This window comes from Cherax quadricarinatus, chromosome 62 (genome assembly GCF_038502225.1).
Source record: "Cherax quadricarinatus isolate ZL_2023a chromosome 62, ASM3850222v1, whole genome shotgun sequence".
Lineage (NCBI taxonomy): Eukaryota > Metazoa > Arthropoda > Malacostraca > Decapoda > Parastacidae > Cherax > Cherax quadricarinatus.
This window is the reverse complement of record NC_091353.1, coordinates 8,732,699-8,754,568: the sequence shown is the minus strand read 5'-3', so window position 1 is coordinate 8,754,568 and position 21,870 is coordinate 8,732,699. Positions and strand designations below refer to the sequence as shown.

The 21,870-nt window shown below is 39.0% G+C and overlaps 1 protein-coding gene across 4 annotated transcripts in view; it reads right to left on the bottom strand.

Annotated features, from left to right (window-relative positions):
- The window catches only part of Vps11 (vacuolar protein sorting 11), an 81,084-nt gene that overhangs the window by 17,972 nt on the left and 41,242 nt on the right, over positions 1-21,870 (bottom strand). For all 4 annotated transcript variants that reach the window (XM_070098378.1, XM_070098380.1, XM_070098381.1 and 1 more), the window contains exons 8-17: positions 21,561-21,770; positions 18,229-18,382; positions 16,096-16,242; positions 11,255-11,418; positions 9,745-9,895; positions 6,446-6,644; positions 5,947-6,091; positions 4,629-4,810; positions 4,093-4,294; positions 840-935 (exon numbers count right to left, since the gene is read on the bottom strand). In XM_070098378.1, coding sequence (XP_069954479.1) covers positions 840-935; positions 4,093-4,294; positions 4,629-4,810; positions 5,947-6,091; positions 6,446-6,644; positions 9,745-9,895; positions 11,255-11,418; positions 16,096-16,242; positions 18,229-18,382; positions 21,561-21,770 — 1,650 coding nt within the window. The remainder of the gene's footprint in view (positions 1-839; positions 936-4,092; positions 4,295-4,628; positions 4,811-5,946; positions 6,092-6,445; positions 6,645-9,744; positions 9,896-11,254; positions 11,419-16,095; positions 16,243-18,228; positions 18,383-21,560; positions 21,771-21,870) is intronic.

The following is a 21,870-nucleotide window of genomic DNA, read 5'->3' as shown; positions in this document are numbered from 1 at the left end:
TGTGTGTATATCTATTATACTTTCTGAAAGCATTTACCCTTTTTTGGGTCACTCTGCCAGTGTGTTAAAAAAAATATCTATTACATTACCGTGACTATCTCAGATCTAAATTATCTATTCCCTAACCACTAAGAATAAGTAAATAATGAGACGGTGAATTAAACAATAATGAGGAATTTGGCAGAAAAGGTCAATAGTTGCAGAATTTTCCATGGTGGGTTGAACGTAAAAGTGGCAGAAGTCCAAAAACTGATGAATTAGGGAGGCAAAAAATGAACTGTACCCTAAAGGTTCATCACAACACACAATCTTGATGCTAGTGAAGGACTTTTAATTTGCAGAAATAAAGTTACTCTCCCCTCCTTTGAATCAAACCTCACTACCTCCCAGTCTCCAGGCACTGTAAGAACAATTTATTCTTATTCCTTCTACAATCTTTCTGAAATAATAACTCATTTAATAGTCTAACTCCACCAATTGATTTTTATCATATTACGTAAAATAATGCTAAAATATAATGTAATCCTACTGGAAAAGGAGGGTAGCTCCAGTTTCCTGGATTAAGAGACCTTTTCCAGCCTTAAAGCAATATCCCCCTTGAAGGAACCAGTAACATTACAACGCAACTTTCTCCATGGGGAAGTGGGTTAGAATCCTTTCTCCATAAGTCATGCGTGACTTAGAGGTGATTAGAATGCCGGGAACAAGGGGCTAGTAACCCCTTCTCCTGTATACATTACTAAAGTTAAAAAGAGAAACTTTTGTTTTTCTATTTAGGTCACCCTGCATTGGTGGGAGACAGCCGGTGCATTAAAAAAAAAACAAAAAATGCAACTTACTGTTGATGGAAGGAATGTCTACAGAGGAAGTGCACAGATGGCAGCTCTAGCTCATTGTTGCAGATGTTGCACTTTGTTGCTGTAAACTGGGTGGCACTGTAAGGCATCACAAAATGTCTTGTTACATTTCTAGTAAAATGCTTAAATAATTTTAGGTTGAAAACAAACTTAGACTAACTGATGCTGATGTTTGGAGAGACATCTATCATACACTAACACTCACCGCATAACACCACTCGCCAACATAAGTTGCACAAGTCTGTCCTCCAATTATGACATGCAATTTCACATGAATTCCCATTTGTGAACTTCTGCACCCTTGACATTTTGGTAAAAGCATTAATACTGCATTTCTTATTCTCTATAAATTTGATTAGTTATACAGTGGAATCTCTACTTACGAGTTTAATCCGTTCCATGACCTTGCTCGCAACTGGTTTTGCTCGTTTGCAGAGTCAATTTTCCTAATTTAAATGAAATGGAATTAATTCATTCCAGTGGAATTTCAGACACAAGAAAATACTTCAATAATCTGCTCTAATATCAACTCTACAGCTTATTTATCTATCACAATTCATGTAATATGACATAATAAACAATATTAATAACATAGAAACATGATACATACACTAGAATGAATAAAATACATGTCATTAGGTATGTGGCTAGTGGTGGTGACACCAGCCATTGTTGTTGGGGTTTATAGGGCCACCACAGCAGCCATTCCTGCTCCTGACTACATGTGTAGAGAACCTAGGATAACCCAAAAAAGTCAGACAGAGTGACTTATAAGTGCTACACTCTTAATGCTTCACTTAATTGCTACACTTTTAATGCTACACTTAATTGCTACACTCTTAATGCTACATTTAACTGCTACACTCTTAATGCTACACTTTGCCACTGCTGCTTCATGTTGTCAGTCACTGCTGCTTCATGATGTCTGCCACTGCTGTTTCATGTTGTCTGCCCACTGCTACCTCATGATGTCTGCCACTGCTGCTTCATGTTGTCTGCCACTGCTACCTCATGCTGTCTGCCACTGCTGCTTCATGTTGTCTGCCACTTCTACCTCATGTCTGCCACTGCTGCTTCATGTTGTCTGCCACTTCTACCTCATGTCTGCCACTGCTGCTTCATGTTGTCTACCACTGCTACCTCGTGTTGTCAGCCACTGCTGTTCCATGTTGTCTGCCACTGCTACTTCATGTTGTCAGCCACTGCTGCTTCATGTTGTCTGCCACTGTTGCTTCATGTTGTCTGCCACTGCTGCTTCATGTTGTCTACCACTGTTACCTCATGATGTCTACCACTGATGTCGCCAAAAAATCAAACATTTCTGCTATTTTGAGCTCAATTTCAAGGTACTTTTCATCGTGAAACTAATTAAAATCATATTTATTTTTGTAGTATATCTTCCATTCCATCACATGAGACAAAATAAAACCAGAATACAACCATAAAAACCATATGAAAATATACTGCTAAGGGGAGGCTAATGGCTGAGAAGTGAACTCCATTATTTATGGTCCAATTTCTTTCATTTTTGGTATACGTTAAGAAGCATCTTTTCATCATACATTGCCCAAGTTTCAATAAGATAGTCCAACAAACAACTGAGATCCAATTTCCTAGATCAAGAGCAAGAGCCCCCTCACCAGTGTCAATTAACCTCCCTTGAGGCCCGCTCGCATCTGGAAATTTTGCTCGCGTCTGGAAGCAAAAAATCGACCGAGCAGCTGCTCGTATCTGGAAAAACTCGCACATGGATGCACTCGTAAGTAGAGGTTCCACAGCATTAGGTTTGGTTAGGTTACCATGTGTCTGTATAATTACACAAGTAATAACATAATTAACAAAAAAGTCAGTGGCTTATGGGTGGCAGTGCAGAGCATACAGTATATTAAAAAAATTTTAGTTAATGTTCAAATGCAAGGTAAGATACATGGAGAATGAGTTTCACCACAATATACTAATAGACACAATCACTGCTCACCGCATGTAACTATCCAGAACAATCACATATATTGTATAAAGAGAAATCTTGCTCAAAGGGGTTGAAGGAATGGGGGATGAGTAATAGAAGGTTACACTTTTAGGTGAGGTGCCAGTGAGTCAGGGCTTTTATCCCCTTCAAAAACATTATATAATTCAAGATGAGTTCCAACTGAAAAATATTCCCCTCAAAATCCGATAAAAGCTTAACCATACACATTGTAATAATTATTATTAATTTTTTTTTTTTTCAACAAGTCGGCCATCTCCCACCGAGGCAGGGTGACCCAAAAAAGAAAGAAAATCCCCAAAAAGAAAATACTTTCATCATCATTCAACACTTTCACCACACTCACACATTATCACTGTTTTTGCAGAGATGCTCAGAATACAACAGTTTAGAAGCATATACATATAAAGATACACAACATATCCCTCCAAACTGCCAATATCCCAAACCCCTCCTTTAAAGTGCAGGCATTGTACTTCCCATTTCCAGGACTCAAGTCCAACTATATGAAAATAACCGGTTTCCCTGAATCCCTTCACTAAATATTACCCTGCTCACACTCCAACAGATCATCAGGTCCCAAGTATCATTCGTCTCCATTCACTCCTATCTAACACGCTCATGCACGCTTGCTGGAAGTCCAAGCCCCTCGCCCACAAAACCTCCTTTACCCCCTCTTTCCAACCCTTTCGAGGATGACCCCTACCCCTCCTTCCTTCCCCTATAGATTTATATGCTTTCCATGTCATTCTACTTTGATCCATTCTCTCTAAATGACCAAACCACCTCAACAACCCCTCTTCAGCCCTCTGACTAATGCTTTTATTAACTCCACACCTTCTCCTAATTTCCACACTCCGAATTTTCTGCATAATATTTACACCACACATTGCCCTTAGACAGGACATCTCCACTGCCTCCAACCATCTCCTCGCTGCTGCATTTACCACCCAAGCTTCACATCCATATAAGAGTGTTGGTACTACTATACTTTCATACATTCCCTTCTTTGCCTCCATAGATAACGTTTTTTGACTCCACATATACCTCAACGCACCACTCACCTTTTTTCCCTCATCAATTCTATGATTATTAATATTATTACAAAAAGGACTGAATGGCATAGAGGAAAGAGATGGAAGAGAGGGGAAAAAGAGAGAGATGTGTTGATGAAAGGGCATCAGCTGAAAGGACAGTGGTCACAGGCTCCCCATCCTCTTGAAAGGATGACATAACTAGAGTGCACACCTAGTCCTCAGTTCATGAATGGTGTCCCTCATCTTAGTGGTTTCCTGGGAGTACTGTTGAGTGCGGGCAGTCTCGGTGGAGAGAGTGGCAGAGTGCGTTGACACCACCCTCAACAGATAATCTCTTACTTGACCCAAGGTGATGTGTGGGGAGTTGGCAAGCTCATCAACCACCTCCAATGGAGGCAATAATCCCTTCTGTTCTGTAAAAGCAAATTGTATTACTTAATGTTTATTACAAAAGCAGAATTCAAAGATAAATTTACTTTAGAAAAGTTAATTTAGAAAGGTTAAAATTATTTCCTCCAGTTTTCCATAACAGAATAGTTGGAATTTGTCCTCATTGAACATTATATTTTTTTTCCATTGCCCACTGGAAAACTTGGTTTATATCAGCTTGGAGATTTACCATGTCCTCAGTGGATGACAGTCTCATGCAGATTCTGGTATCATCTGCAAAGGATGACATAATGCTATGGTTTACATCTGTCTGTGTCTGATATGAGGAAGAGGAACAGGATGAGGGTGAGTTCTTACCTATGTTGGTGAGACAAGTCATGAGGTGTTGTGGGTCTGGAGCAGAAACAGACGTAGAAGATGTCAGAAGCTTCAGGGCTGAGCACCAGAGGCGAGGATACTGCTGTGACTTCCGAGCACATACGGCCAACAAGCTCTCCATGTCCCCGCGTTCGGCATACCAAGACAGCAACTCCTCGTACCTTCCAAAACAAACAAATTGAATTCCCAACATAAACTTATATTTTCCAAAATGCACACACAAATTTCATTCCCAACACAAACAATGTTAATTCCCAACACAAACATAACGTTAATTTCCAACACAAACAAATTTAATTCCAAACCATGCCACATATAAATGAAAAGGATTTAGGAGTTCTGGTTAGCAGTAATCTGAAACCAAGACAGCAGTACATAAGTGTCCGCAATAAAGCTAACAGAATCCTTGGTTTCATACCAAGAAGTATAAATAATAGAAGTCCTCAGGTTGTTCTTCAACTCTATATATCTTTGGTTAGACCTCATTTAGATTGTACTGCACAGTTCTGGTCACCATATTACAAAATGGATATAAATGCACTGGAAAACGTACATAGGAGGATGACAAAGTTGATCCCATGTATCAGAAATCTTCCCTATGAGGATACACTGAGAGGCCCTGAATCTGCACTCTCTAGAAAGGTGTAGAATTAGGGGGGGATATGATTGAGGTGTATAAATGGAAAACAGGAATAAATAAAGGGGATGTAAATAGTGTGCTGAAAATATCCAGCCAAGACAGGACTTGCAGCAATGGTTTCAAGTTGGAAAAGTTCAGAGTCAGGAAGGATATAGGAAAGCACTGGTTCAGTAACAGAGTTGTGGATGAGTGGAACAAACTCCCGAGAACCGTCACAGAAGCTAAGACATTGTGTAGTTTTAAAAATAGGTTAGATAAATACATGAGTGGGTGTGGGTGGGTGTGAGTTGGACCTGACTAGCTTGTGCTACTAGGCCTTATGCCATGCTCCTTCCTTAAGTGGAAGTGACCTGACTAGGTGGGTCATTGATCTAAGCCAAGGAGTGACATGAACCTGCCTCGCATGGGTCAGTAGGCCTTCTGCAGTGTTCCTTCTTTCTTATGTAAGTTATCAATGTCATGAAAATAAGTTACAACCCTTCAAGGGGATTGCCTTGATGCTAGTGAAGGGATCTGGGTGCAAGGAAAAGGAGCCACATTTCCCTTCCTCGGATCAAACCTGATCACCTGCCATTCCCTGGGTAATGGAAAGGAAGGGGAGCTTGAATTCACTGGATTAAGAGAAGGTGAGTTTACAGTTCAACATGTAGTACTTACATTCCAGCTTGCTCCCACAATAGAAGCTTGCCATCATAAAACTTGAGCTTGTCACAGAGTAAGAGTGCGTGGTCCCGGCAGTACTCATTATCAGAGCTGCGTAAAAGCTCCATCACTTTCTCGCCGAGCGCCACTTGCTCCTGACCTGAATCAAAGGAACATATGCATCAAAAACTTCAACAGTCTTGGTGTATATCTACAGCTCCTGCAATTTTACACAATTTTTAATATGAAACAGGGAAACTGTAGCACATGTATTAACAATAATATCACACCTAAAATAAGTTTTTTCTCAACAAACCGATCGTATGAAACTGAGGCAGGGTGACAAAAAAAGAATAACAAAAGTTTTTCTTTTTAAATTTAGTAATTTATACAGGAGAAGGGGTTACTAGCCCCTTGCTCCCAGCATTTTAGTTGACTCTTATGACACAGGAAGAATTCTTTCCCATGGAGACTGGCGAAGGTATCAAGGGAAAAAATAAGACTAATAATTCACCTTCAGGAGCAAGACTGTACTGGTGAAGGTATTCAGCTAGCAAGGTGGTGTATAACTTGACAGAAAGCTTGCCAGGTATAGTGGCCATCTTCTCCAGGAATGTGATAGCTTGCTCACTGTGGCCCACCAGCAGATACTCAAAATCTTCGGGATCAGCATACACTGGCTCCTCTGGGGTGAGGTACCCATCCAAAGAGCCCTAAAAACAAGATTATGAAGTCGTATTAATAATTTCACAATGATGTATAAATAAAGCACAGAAAAACCACTGTTACAGACTGCAAATTTGTGTTTGAAGGTAAATATTATGCTCAAAAACAAGACATGGCCATGGGAAATCCCCTCAGTCCCTTACTTAACATTTTATATATAGAATTCTAAGAGACTGGACTCCTTAAAGATATTCTCTCAAATAAAGCTATAACCACTAATTTTTTTTTTTTTAACAAGTCAGCCGTCTCCCACTGAGGCAGGGTGACCCAAAAAAGAAAGAAAATCCCCAAAAAGAAAATACTTTCATCATCATTCAACACTTTCACCTCACACATAATCACTGTTTTTACAGAGGTGCTCAGAACACAACAGCATAGAAGCATATACCTATAAAGATACACAATATATCCCTTCAAACTGCCAATATCCCGAACCCCTCCTTTAGAGTGCAGGCATTGTACTTCCCATTTCCAGGACTCAAGTCCAGCTATATAAAAATAACTGTTTTCCCTGAATCCCTTCACTAAATATTAGCCTGCTCGCACTCCAACAGATCGTCAGGTCCCAAATACCATTCGTCTCCATTCACTCCTATCTAACTCGCTCACGCACACTTGCTGGAAGTCCAAGCCCCTTGCCCACAAAACCTCCTTTACCCCCTCCCTCCAACCTTTTCGAGGATGACCCCTACCCAGCCTTCCTTCCCGTACAGATTTATACGCTTTCCACGTCATTCTACTTTGATCCATTCTCTCTAAATGACCAAACCACCTCAACAACCCCTCTTCAGCCCTCTGACTAATACTTTTATTAACTCCACACCTTCTCCTAATTCCCACACTCTGAATTTTCTGCATAATATTTACACCACACATTGCCCTTAGATAGGACATCTCCACTGCCTCCAACCGCCTCCTCGCTGCTGCATTCACAACCCAAGCTTCACACCCATATAAGAGTGTTGGTACTACTATACTTTCATACATTCCCTTCTTTGCCTCTATAGATAATGTTTTTTGTCTCCGCATATACCTCAACGCACCACTCACCTTTTTTCCTTCATCAATTCTATGATTAACCTCATCCTTCATAAATCCTTCCGCCGACACGTCAACTCCCAAATATCTGAAAGCATTCACTTCTTCCATACTCCTCCTCCCCAATTTGATATCCAATTTTTCTTTATCTAAATCATTTGATACCCTCATCACCTTACTCTTTTCTATGCTCACTTTCAACTTTCTACCTTTACACACACTCCCAAGCTCATCCACTAACCTTTACAATTTTTCTTTAGAATCTCCCATGAGCACAGTATCATCAGCAAAAAGCAACTGTGTCAATTCCCATTTTGTATTTGATTCCCCAAAATTTAATACCATCCCTCTCCCAAACACCCTAGCATTTACTTCTTTTACAACCCCATCTATAAATATATTAAACAACCATGGTGACATTACACATCCCTGTCTAAGACCTACTTTTACTGGGAAGTAGTCTCCCTCTCTTCTACACACCCTAACCTGAGCCTCACTATCCTCATAAAAACTCTTTACAGCATTTAGTAACTTAGCACCTATTCCATATACTTGCAACATCTGCCACATTGCTTCCCTATCCACTCTATCACATGCCTTTTCTAAATCCATAAATGCAATAAAAACTTCCCTACCTTTATCTAAATACTGTTCACATATATACTTCAATGTAAACACTTGATCTACACATCCCCTACCCACTCTGAAACCTCCTTGCTCATCCGCAATCCTACATTCTATCTTACCTCTAATTCTTTCAATTATAACCCTACCGTACACTTTTCTTGGTATACTCAGTAAACTTATTCCTCTATAATTTTTACAATCTCTTTTGTTCCCCTTCCTTTATATAAAGAGACTATACATGCTCTCTGCCAATCCCTAGGTACCTTCCCCTCTTTCATACATTTATTAAACAAAAATACCAACCACTCCAACACTATATCCCCCCTGCTTTTAACATTTCTGTCATGATCCCATCAGTTCCAGCTGCTTTACCCCCTTTCATTCTACGTAATGCCTCATGCACCTCCCCCACACTCACATCCTGTTCTTCTTCACTCCTAAAAGATGGTATACCTCCCAGGCCAGTGCATGAAATTACCGCTTCCCTTTCTTCGTCGACATTTAAAAGTTCCTCAAAATATTCTCGCCATCTACCCAAAACCTCCATCTCCCCATCTACTAACTCCCCACTAAAAATATTTTGACTAAAATCCATTATTTTAGAGTTATATACCTAATCTATTGAATTTTATTGTACTCTTCATATGATTTTTGTACAATATATGAAAAATATAAAATTAAGAAATGTGTTCTAAAATGTCATTTTATTGCACTGATTTACAAAGACAAAGATCTAGTATCATAAAGAATAAAAAGGCACAATACCATGACTGGAACAATACATAAATAACCTGCTCATAGGAGAATGAAGCTAATGACATTTTGGTCCAACTTGGTCCACCGACTAGTCTATGGTCCAAGTTGGACCAAATCATCGTCATAAGCTTCTCTCTCCTGTGTGCATTATTTGTGTATTGTAACCTCTGCCCCCTTTTAACATGAAGGGTTCTAGTAAAGAAAAATTAGAGCAAATATTTCAAATACCATAGACAAAAAAGAAATGGAAATGGGACTTGATGATCTGCTGGAGTGTGAGCAGGGTAATATTTTGTGAAGTGATTCAGGGAAACCAGTTATCTGGAGGTGGGAAGTACAATGCCTGCACTCGCACTCTAAAGGAGGGGTTTAGGATATTTGCTGCCTAAGAGTGACATTTAAACTGTTATAGCATGCCTCTGGTACGACAGTGATAGTGTGAACGATGGCGAAAGTGTTTATTGGGTCACCTTGCCTCGGTAAGAGACAGCCATTACGTAGGATTATACAGTGCATGTGGGGGGAAGGATGAAAGGTATTCAGGCTCAATTCAGGGAACTGGAGCACAGATCCAATTCCCCAGATCAAGAGCTCCTCACCAGCATCAAGGAACCTCCCTTGAGGGAGACAGCCAGCATGTTAAAAAAAGAAGAGAAAAAGACACACCTCTCTAATAATTGGAGTATTACTGGGCTTGTAGTCTGTACAGAGTCTGATGAGCAGCTCTGTGGTGTCATCTGCCACATGACTCAGTAGAACTGACCCATAACGCAGCACATTTGCTTTGGCTTCTTCTAGCTCCAAAGTGGAAATATATCTGGATATATAAAGAACAAAGAGGCACAATACCGTGGCTGCAACAATACACAAATAACCTGCACATAGGAGAAACTTATGATGATTTGGACCATTAATAACACTGTGTGTGTGTGTGTGTGTGTGTGTGTGTGTGTGTGTGTGTGTGTGTGTGTGTGACTGACTAGTTAATAGTCCAAGTTGAACTGAAATGCCATCATAAGTTTCTTTCTCCTATGTGCAGGTTATCTTTGCATCCTATGATATATAATAATATTACTGAAACATATATGATACTGACCATTTCTTTCTACCAAGCTGAACACTAACTATGCCACAGGAATTATACTATACAGGGTAAGAGACACCCAACTTATCAACATTCACATTTATGAATGAGGCCCCAGAGAAATATTAATTAAGAAATAATAAATTTATATACACAAATCAACACCTGTGAACATGCTTTACACACAATAACCTTGGTACTATTCTTTTCTCTAAGAAAATGGTTTGAGTTACAAACAACCCGTACGTAAGTTGGAGTACTACGAACACAACTTGTAATACACTACTTGATCCAACTACATTTTTAAATTCAGGCCTTACTAGTGCTCAAAATGAATTTAAATCCTGCACAAAAATTAGATAAAGAAAAATTGGATATCAAATTGAGGAGGAGGAGTATGAAAGAAGTGAATGTTTTCAGATACTTGGCATGTCGGTGGATGGATTTATGAAGGATGAGGTTAATCATAGAATTGATGAGGGAAAAAAGGCGAGTGGTGCGTTGAGGTATATGTGGAGACAAAAAACGTTATCTATGGAGACAAAGAAGGGAATGTATGAAAGTACAGTAGTATCAACACTCTTATATGGGTGTGAAGCTTGGGTTGTGAATGAAGCAGCGAGGAAGTGGTTGGAGGCAGTGGAGATGTCCTGTCAAAGGGGAATGTGTGGTGTAAATATTATGCAGAAAATTCAGAGTGTGGAAATTAGGAGGTGTGGAGTTAATAAAAGTATTAGTCAGAGGGCTGAAGAGGGGTTGTTGAGGTGGTTTGGTCATTTAGAGAGAATGGATCAAAGTAGAATGACATGGAGAGCGTATAAATCTGTAGGGGAAGGAAGGAAGTACAATGCCTGCACTTTAAAGGAGGGGTTTGGGATATTGGCAGTTTGGAGGGATATGTTGTGTATCTTTATAGGTATATGCTTCTAAGCAAATGTGTTCTGAGCACCTCTGCAAAAACAGTGATTATGTGTGAGTGACGTGAAAGTGTTGAATGATGATAAAAGTATTTTCTTTTTGGGGATTTTCTTTCTTTTTTTGGGTCACCCTGCCTCGGTGGGAGACGACCGACTTGTTAAAAAAAATTTTTACCTTAAAGCAGCAACATAATCTTTCTTGTCATCGATGAGAATTGCCAGATGATGGTGATGAAGCTTATGTTTGGCTGCCAAGGCAAGAGCATGATCGAAGTAGCCTGCGCTGCGGCACACACGCACACCCAGCTCCACATCACAGTCAACAGCACCATCCTTGCTCTGAGTAACAGTGATTAAATCAAAGAACCTCAAATTAAAATGTCAAATAGAAGGTCTGTTGTGAATGTTTTTCCCTACATGTATTAACCCTTTCAGGGTTGGTGCCGTACTAATACGGCTTGCACGTCAGGGTTGGTGCCGTACTTGTACGCATAAATTCTAGCGCCTTCAAATCTAGCAAGAGAAAGCTGGTAGGCCTACATATGAAAGAATGGGTCTATGTGGTCAGTGTGCGCAGTATAAAAAAAATCCTGCAGCACACAATGCATGAGAAAAAAAAACTCCGACCATGTTTTTGGTTTAAAACAGCGACTTTGCACTGTATTTTTGTATGCTATTTATGGTTGTATTCTAGTTTTCTTGGTCTCATTTTATAGAATGAAAAACATATTATGGAAATTGAGATGATTTTGATTGGTTTCATAATGAAAAGTACCTTGAAACTGAGCTCAAAGTAGCAGAAATGTTCGCTTTTTGCCGAAGTTCAAAGGTAAACAAATCATGCCACACATCCAATACACGTCAACTGGTGAGTGTAATATTCTTTTACAAGTGCCCTGATATTATTTATACCATTTCTACGCTATTTCTACACGAATGCAGTCATCTGCATAACATAAATCTTCTAGTTTTTGAGAATAAAAATTCAAAGTGGAGAGCAAAAGAAATGTAACAGAGGCCTGGGGACATGAGTAATGAACAGAGGAAATGTTATTTTAGTGCTAGAAATGTCTGTCTTGTTTATTCTGGACCCTATTTGGAAATTGGCATCTTTTGAAGTTCGTGCGAAATTGGTAAAATTGCCTTCTGACCACGTTATTGGATAGTTGAAATTGGTAAATGGGTGGTTTCTTGTGCTCATTCGATAGAAAAAATGGAGTTCTAGCGAAATAGGTATGATTTTTGTCGACTGGTGCATTGGAATTGGCTGAAAATAGGGCTGCTCAAAGTGGGCGAAATCACTGATGCGTAAACATCGTCGAGACTGCTAACTTCGCGAGAGCATAATTCCGTAAGTTTTCCATCAAATTTCATACTTCTGGTGTCATTATGATTGGGAAAAGATTCTCTATCATTTCATAAGAAAAAATTATTATTTTTTCGAAAAATTTCCGACCCTGAGAACAAATTTAGGAGAGTTCCTGCCAACCCTTAAAGGGTTAAAAAAAACACAGAACACGGTGAGTGATTCATTTCGTGGTTTGCTTACAATCGCATTAATACATTTTTGTGAATCGTGATTTAGCCATTGCTGCATCATCTTAGATACAAAACATGCAGTAAATATGAATGTGAATTTCACTGCATCTTTAAAGTAACAAATAATGCAATGATTACTGAGGATTAAACCATGACCATATTGGCTTTAGTGAACCGTGTTTTCAAGAGAATTCTTCATAAGGAGCCCCAACTGTTGTTTAACCCATTTTAGTAAACAGCTTCCAACATCATACAGGCCTTTTAGATAAATAGCCAAGTCAAGAAAGTTGCACTGTTATTTTTGTAGTGGGGCAGTGTAGAACATTCAATAGTGTAACTTGTGTAAAATAAGTGAGTTGAACTTAGTGAAAGGCAAACACAAAGATTAGGAGTGGGCTGGATTAACTATAAGGTCAGTCATGAATATTAAAAGTAGGCTGGACTAACTATAAGGTCAAACATGAAGATTAGGAGTGGGCCGAACTTACTGTACTATGATTAGGAATGGCCTGGACTTACTATAAGGCCCAACACAAAGATTAGGAATGGGCTGGACTTACTCTAAGGTCAAACACAAAGATTAGGAGTGGGCTGGACTTACTATAAGGCCAAATACAAAGATTAGGAGTGGGTTAATTAATGGAAGGTGAAACTAATTTATGAAAAACCGAGTTTGAGGCACTACTGTATGATGCTGCAGAAATAAAAAGCAACACATCAATATTATGTTACATGGATAACCAGAATCCAGCATCTAAGTAGACATTTCCAATTAAACATATTTTACAAAAAGAACAAAAAGGCACAATGTTGTGACCGGAACAATATACAAATAACCTACACATAAGAGAGAGAGAAGCTTAAGGTGATGTTTCAATCCAACTTGGACCATTTACAAAGTCACACTGACTTTGTAATTAGTCCAAGTCTGATTGAAACGTCGGCATAAGCTTCTCTCTCTTATGTGCGGGTTAATTATGTATACTTTACAATAGCTCAAAAATGGATATGCAATGCATCATATATGCACACTATAAAATATTTCTTTGGTATCCATATTGCTCCAAATCTCTAAATCCAGTACAATATTTAGTACATATTAAAATGTTACATAAGTAGAGCATTCCCAATGAATTTACTCATTTTAATCTTTTTACAACAACCTCCTAAAAATTAAGAAAATTCACTATCTTATATACATGTACAGTGGACCCTCGGGTAAAGGCTTCACTGGTTAGCGCCAAAGTTGGCTAACGGCTCGCTTTGGCATAAAAATATTGGCTCGGCTAACGCCAAATAACTTGGCTAAGGGCTTTCGTCCCGAATGTGTCCGTGCGGACTGAGTGGGCCCGGCCACTCCATGACTCCATGTACAACCAGTGTGCCATTGTTTACAAGCCAGGGAGGGCAATTCCACACATACAAGCGATATATTTAATATTATTCCATTGTTTTTAGTGCTTGTAACTGCTAAATAAGCCACCATGGGCCCAAAGAAAGCTTCTAGTGACAGCCCTGTGATAAAGAAGGAAAGAAACACAATAAAATTCAAGAAAAAACTCATAGCAAAGTACCAAAATGGAGGAGGAAGAGAGAGGGGAGAATGTGCCATCTGCAGTGATTCTATGATATGTACGATACAAAAGTAGCAGGTATCGATAAAGGCTATAGTGCCAGCCAGCAATAAAGTGTAGAATTAACAGTGTAGCAAGTATGTTAAGTGAGTAAGCGATAAAAAAAATGACACGAAAGTAACTCTCCAGTGTTGTTGGATGTGTGTAGGGCCGCTGAACATATGCCGCCCTGCTATCTTCCACCACCCTAAACCTCTGCCAGCATCTCCTCCATCAAGCTAACTAATTAAACTAACATCTCCTCCAAGGTAAGTGTAAATATAAAAGTGTAAGTATAAAAGTAATTTTTTTTTTCAACAAACCGGCCGTATCCCACCAAGGCAGGGTGGCCTAAAAAGAAAAACAAAAGTTTCTCTTTTTAAATTTAGTAATTTATACAGGAGAAGGGGTTACTAGGCCCTTGCTCCCGGCATTTTAGTCGCCTCTTACAACACGCATGGCTTACGGAGGAAGAATTCTGTTCCACTTCCCCATGGAGATAAGAGGAAATAAACAAGAACAAGAACTAGAAAGAAAACAGAAGAAAACCCAGAGGAGTGTGTATATATATGCTTGTACATGTATGTGTAGCGTGACCTAAGTGTAAGTAGAAGTAGCAAGACGTACCTGAAATCTTGCATGTTTAAGACAGAAAAAAAGACACCAGCAATCCTACCATCATGTAAAACAATTACAGAATTCCGTTTTACACACACCTGGCAGGACGGTAGTACCTCTCTGGGCGGTTGCTGTCTACCAACCTACTACCTACATAAAAGTAAATATAAGTAGAAATATAAAAGGACCCCTATAGAAATACGTACATAAGTCACTCTGACTTTTTTCGGTGATCCTAGGTACTTTACACATATGCAACGTATGATAATCTATGTACATAACTGCATTTGTGTATAACCGAATAAACTTACTTATTTATAAATTAAAATGTAAATACAGTGGACCCCCGCTTAACGATCACCTCCAAATGCGACCAATTATGTAAGTGTATTTATGTAAGTGCGTTTGTACGTGTATGTTTGGGGGTCTGAAATGGACTAATCTACTTCACAATATTCCTTATGGGAAAAAATTCCGTCAGTACTGGTACCTGAACATACTACTGGAATGAAAAAAGTTCGTTAACCGGGGGTCCACTGTATTACTTATTTATAAATTAAAATGTATATATTTCTTATTTATAAATTAAATATATTGTTTAAGTGTGATAGTGGTGGTGGGTTCTGCTGGTGCCTCACACACCACCACTATGTACAGCTTCTCTCAGAGGCCCTTATAAACACAACACCACCACTTACTCCTCTCATACATTGACATATTTTATTCATTCTAGAGCATATATCATGTTTTTATGTTATTAATATTGTTTATAATGTCATATTCGATGAATTGTGATGGATAAATAAGCCATAGAGATGATATTAGTGTCATATTGAAGCATAATAAATTCGCCTTCCTCTTGCCTCCTACGTGTCTACCATACACCAACAAGTCAAGTCAATAAAGAAAAGTCAATAAAGGTAAGTGTGATGTTAAATGTTCATTTATCCATTTTATTAGTGCTTTTTATTTATTTGTCATTGTTTTCTGTATGTATATTTATATTTAATCTTTAAAAAAATATTTTTTGTTAATACTTTTGGCTGTCTGAAATGGATTAATTGGATTTCCATTATTTCTTATGGGGAAAATTAATTCGGCTAAAGGCTAAATCAGCTAAAGGCTAGCTCTCTGGAATGAATTAAATGCGTTACCCGAGAGTCCACTGTACTTTATACTTATACAGCATAGTTTGTCAAATACACTTGACATCTGACGGATAAAAATCAGTCCCATCGATGATTACCATAATGAATTCATCAAGTTGCTTCGTGTCACGCAGACGTGTGTAGCAGTTGAGGAGGAGACTGGTGTGGTCAGCCGTCGCCGATCCTGACCGATGTAATGCTTGCAGGTATGTTGTCAGGTTGTGGATGTGCTGGGTGTCCAGATACTGTGGAAAAAAAGATAGAATTTAGCATTAGGCTTTCACTATGGTCTGAATGAAGTCCTAGCTTTATGCTTTCACTATAATAATAATAATAATTGTCCTAGGTAGTAGGTTGGTTGGCAGCAACCACCCAGGGAGGTACTACCATCCTGCCAAGTGAGTGTAAAACTGAAGCCTGTAATTGTTTTACATGATGGTAGGATTGCTGGTGTCTTTTTTTTTTTGTCTCATACACATGCAAGATTTCAGGTACGTCTTGCTACTTCTACTTACACTTAGGTCACACTACACATACATGTACAAGCATATATATACACACCCCTCTGGGTTTTCTTCTACTATTTTCTTTCTAGTTCTTGTTCTTGTTTATTTCCTCTTATCTCCATGGGGAAGTGGAACAGAATTCTTCCTCCGTAAGCCATGCGTGTTGTAAGAGGAGACTAAAATGCTGGGAGCAAGGGGCTAGTAACCCCTTCTCCCGTATAAATTACTAAATTTAAAAAGAGAAACTTTCGTTTTTCTTTTTGGGCCACCCTGCCTTGGTGGGATACGGCCGGTTTGTTGGAAAAAAAAAAAGAATAATAATAATTGTAGGTAGTAGGTTGGTAGACAGCAACCACCCAGGGAGGTACTACCATCCTGCCAAGTGAGTGTAAAACGAAAGCCTGTAATTGTTTTACATGATGGTAGGATTGCTGGTGTCTTTTGTCTGTCTCATAAACATGCAAGATTTCAGGTACGTCTTGCTACTTCTGCTTACACTTAGGTCACACTACACATACATGTACAAGCATATATAAAGAGGAAGGCGTAAGGAGAGGAGGAGAATGAGGTAATCAGTCCCTCAACCTGGAGTCGATGTGTTCAGTCCATCAATCTTGTAGAAGATTGATGGACTGAACACATCGACTCCAGGTTGAGGGACTGATTACCTCATTCTCCTCCTCTCCTTACGCCTTCCTCTTTGTATTGGACTGATGAAGCCACTGTGTGGCGAAACGTTTCCTGAATAAAGATTCCCATATGCTGCATAAGTGTCTCAATCTTCAACATGTCGGTTTTTCAAACCATTCATCACAAGCATATATATACACACCCCTCTGGGTTTTCTTCTATTTTCTTTCTAGTTCTTGTTCTTGTTTATTTCCTCTTATCTCCATGGGGAAGTGGAACAGAATTCTTCCTCCGTAAGTCATGCATGTTGTAAAAGGCGACTAAAATGCCGGGAGCAAGGGGCTAGTAACCCCTTCTCCTGAATAAATTACTAAATTTAAAAAGAGAAACTTTCGTTTTTTTCTTTTTTGGGCCACCCCGCCTTGGTGGGATATGGTCGGTTTGTTGAAAGAAGAAGAAGAAGAATAATATCTTTATTTACTACAAGAACATGTACATGGTATACAGGCCATAGCTGACATCAATGACATACTACTATATAGAAAGCCCCTTGTTATGCTGAACATTTCAGACAAATTAGGTCAGTGTCCCAGGATGCGACCCACACCAGCCGACTAACACCCAGGTACCCATTTTACTGATGGGGAACATAGACAACAGGTAAAAAGAAACACACCCAATGTTTCTACTCTGGCTGGGAATCGAACCCTGACCCTCACCGTGTGAAGTGAGAGCGTTAACCACCAGGCCACCAGACCTGAATGAAGTCCTAGATTTATGCTTTCACTATGATTTGAATAAACTCTTAGCTTTTAACTATGACCTATATCAACTCTGAACATTCATTATTCTTCAGACCAGTCTTATATTTGAACATGATGATATAATGACTGATTCCTTACCTCTCTGACATCCTTGATGTTAGTCTGAGCATTTCTAAAAATTCTACTTTCATCCATATTGCCTAACATTTTTGCACCATACAAATACAGTATTGTGTGAGTGCAAGAGGTCAGCAACAATAACAAAAAAATAATTCAGTCTCCCAAACTTCATAAGTGAAAGGGAATCCCTTCCACAGGGGCATTCATTTACCTTCCGAATGACATACGAGGGTTCGAGATGGGGGATGGTCTTGATGTACTGGTCCATAGCAACCGGATGGTTGCCCTTACTGTACAGCCAATCTCCATACTGACGTAAAATTTCCGCGACTTCTTCCTGGTCGCAGCATTGTGTCTTGGCCAGACTGAACGTAGGTTAGAAACAATTAATAAATCTCAGTGAAATACTACATATTGCCATGCTTTACAAAATGATTATTAAATTATTATTACAGGGGAACCATTACTATTATTATTACAAGTATTATTATTATTATTATTATTATTATTATTATTCTTTCAACGTACCAGCCGAAAAGAAAAAACGAAAGTTTCTCCTTTTACATTTAGTAATATATACAAGAGAAGGGGTTACTAGCCCCCTTGCTCCCGGCATTTTAATTGCCTCTTACAACATGCATGGCTTACGGAGGAAGAATTCTATTCCACTTCCCCAAGGAGATAAGAGGAAATAAACAAGAACAAGAACTAGAAAGAAAATAGAAGAAAACCCAGAGGGGTGTGTATATACATGTATATGCTTGTACATGTATGTGTAGTGTGACCTAAGTGTAAGTAGAAGTAGCAAGACATACCTGAAATCTTGCATGTTTATGAGACAGACAAAAGACACCAGCAATCCTACCATCATGTAAAACAATTACAGGTTTTCGTTTTACACTCTCTTGGCAGGACGGTAGTACCTCCCTGGGTGGTTGCTGTCTACCAACCTACTTCTTCTTTCTTTCAACACACCGGCTGTATCCCACCGAGGCGGGGTGACCCAAAAGGAAAAACGAAAGTTTCTCCTTTTACATTTAGTAATATATACAGGAGAAGAGGTTACTAGCCCCTTGCTCAGGGCATTTTAGTCGCCTCTTACAACATGCATGGCTTACGAAGGAAGAATTCTGTTCCACTTCCCCATGGAGAAAAGAGGAAATAAACAAGAATAAGAACTAGAAAGAAAATAGAAGAAAACCCAGAGGGGTGTGTATATATGTGCTTGTACATGTATGTGTAGTGTGACCTAAGTGTAAGTAGAAGTAGCAAGACGTACCTGAAATCTTGCATGTTTATGAGACAGACAAAAGACACCAGCAATCCTACCATCATGTAAAACAATTACAGGCTTTTGTTTTACACTCATTTGGCAGGACGGTAGTACCTCCTTGGGTGGTTGCTGTCTACCAACCTACTTTCTTTCTTTCAACACATCGGCCGTATCCCACCGAGGCGGGGTGGCCCAAAAGGAAAAATGAAAGTTTCTCCTTTTACATTTAGTAATATGTACAGGAGAAGGGGTTACTAGCCCCTTGCTCCCAGCATTTTAGTCGCCTCTTACAACACTCATGGCTTACGGAGGAAGAATTCTGTTCCACTTCCCCATGGAGGTAAGAGGAAATAAACAAGAATAAGAACCAGTAAGAAAAACAGAAGAAAACCCAGAGGGGTGTGTATATATATGCTTGTACTACATGCATGTGTAGTGTGACCTAAGTATTAAGTATAAGTAGCAAGTCGTACCTGAAATCTTTCATGATTATGAGACAGAAAAAAAGACACCAGCAATCCTACCATCATGTAAAACAATTAGAGGTTTTCATTTTACACTCACTTGGCAGGACGGTAGTACCTCCCTGGGCGGTTGCTGTCTACCAACCTACTACCTACATTTATTACATGTATTATTATTATAATACAGCCTCTCCTTACTTATGACGGGCTCTCTGACCAGTATTTATACCTAATTTATACATGATTTCCTCTATTCTGTTTATTTCAATATACAGTAAACTACTGTATAAACATTTAAAAATATGTACAGCCATACCCTGAGTTTTGGCCATAATTCGCTCCAGAAAGCTGTTCAAGTGCCATTACCAAATGAATTTGTTCCTATAAGGAATAATGTAAATTAGATTAGTCCATTTCAGACCCCCAAAAATACACTTACAAAAGCACTTACAATTAATACACTTACATAATTGTTGGGAGCTGTACAAAACTTGGGGTACCTCTGTATACCAGAAATATTATAAATGGTGCAAAGGTGACATTAAAACAATATCAAAGATGGTTTACACAAACTCACTGCCATTATAGTATGCGCCCCACTTAGTGATGAATTCATTTAACGACATGGTCTCGGGAACAGAACTCTGTCATTAAGTGAGGAGAAGCTGTACAGTATTATCATTATCATAATTAGGTGGATTAATTTTATTACATTCATGGGAAGCACCAAACTCATAAGGGTCATGCAGTGCCTGAGGAAGGGGAGGTAATCTGGCTTGATCCAAGGAAGGGGAGAGCAGCTCAAATTCCTTGGATCAAGAGCCCTTTATGAGCCCTAGGGTACTCTCCCTCCACCCCCATTGAAAGGTATGTAGACCAAGGCAACTGACATGAATTACATTGACATGAGCTACACTGACATGAACTACACTGACATGAACTTCATTGCTGAAAGGATTCAGTATAAGCATTAATCTTTCTAACACAGGTCAAACATATTACATTTACCAAGTCCCAACGTTAAAATTTCTTAGTACAGTTGCTCCTCGACATACGATGGTTCGACTTACTATACTTCAACTTTACGATGGTGCAAAAGCAATTACTTTGGAGATAAAGCTTGAGATAATTACCCAACATGAAGTTATTAACTTGTATTCATTTATTTACTTCTTAATGCTTGTATTTAGTTACGGTAATTATTTATTTACTTATTCAGTGACAGTTATTTATTTACTTAATTTATATATTTAACATAGCATATTCACATCCAACTTACGATGTTTTCGACTTCCGATGGGTTTGTCAGAACTTAACCCCATCGAATGTCAAGGAGCTCCTGTACAAATAACTCATTACAATTGTAACCAGATATAAACGACGTGTAAATAGTTCATTACCACTATAACTTGTTCAGCTATCACAACTTTGGGGCCCAGTCCCTGGACCCATTATGTACCTCTGTAATCTTTTGACTACCACCCACAGGATGGGTATGGGGTGCATAATAAACATGTTAAACTAACTTATACAGTAGAACCCCTGTATCTGTGGATTCGGTTTTTGCGGTTTCAGTTATCCATGGTTTACTGTGGCCCCAAAATAACCCTTATTTTTGCTTAAAAATGGCCCAAAAGCACAAAAGTAGCAATGGTGGCCATTCTTCAGAGCCTAAGAGGAGCTGTAAAATGCTTCCCATCAGCGAAAAGGTACCATTTCTAGACTTATTTTGCATAAAATATCACAGTAGGTCTTGAAACATATCCCCTGCAGATATGGGGGGACTACTCTGTATTATAAACTTACCTAATAGCAATATCAAACTGATTCTTCTTGAAAAGAAGTTGAAATTTGCTGTGGAGATCTTTCTCAGACATGTGTATGAGGGCAGGTTGTGCGGTGACCAGATACAGTCCTCCCCATTCACTCACAACACCAGCCAATCCCTGTACCTTGGTGCTCAAGGCCACTAGCTTGTTCGTCAGATCATATATAGTGATGTTTTGGTCGCTGACCCTGAAAATGTGAGAATAATGCAGGCGATGTTAAAAAGAAATACTGTAAATCTCTCTCCACTGGAAAATAAATTTTAGTATTATCCATAATGTTATTAATA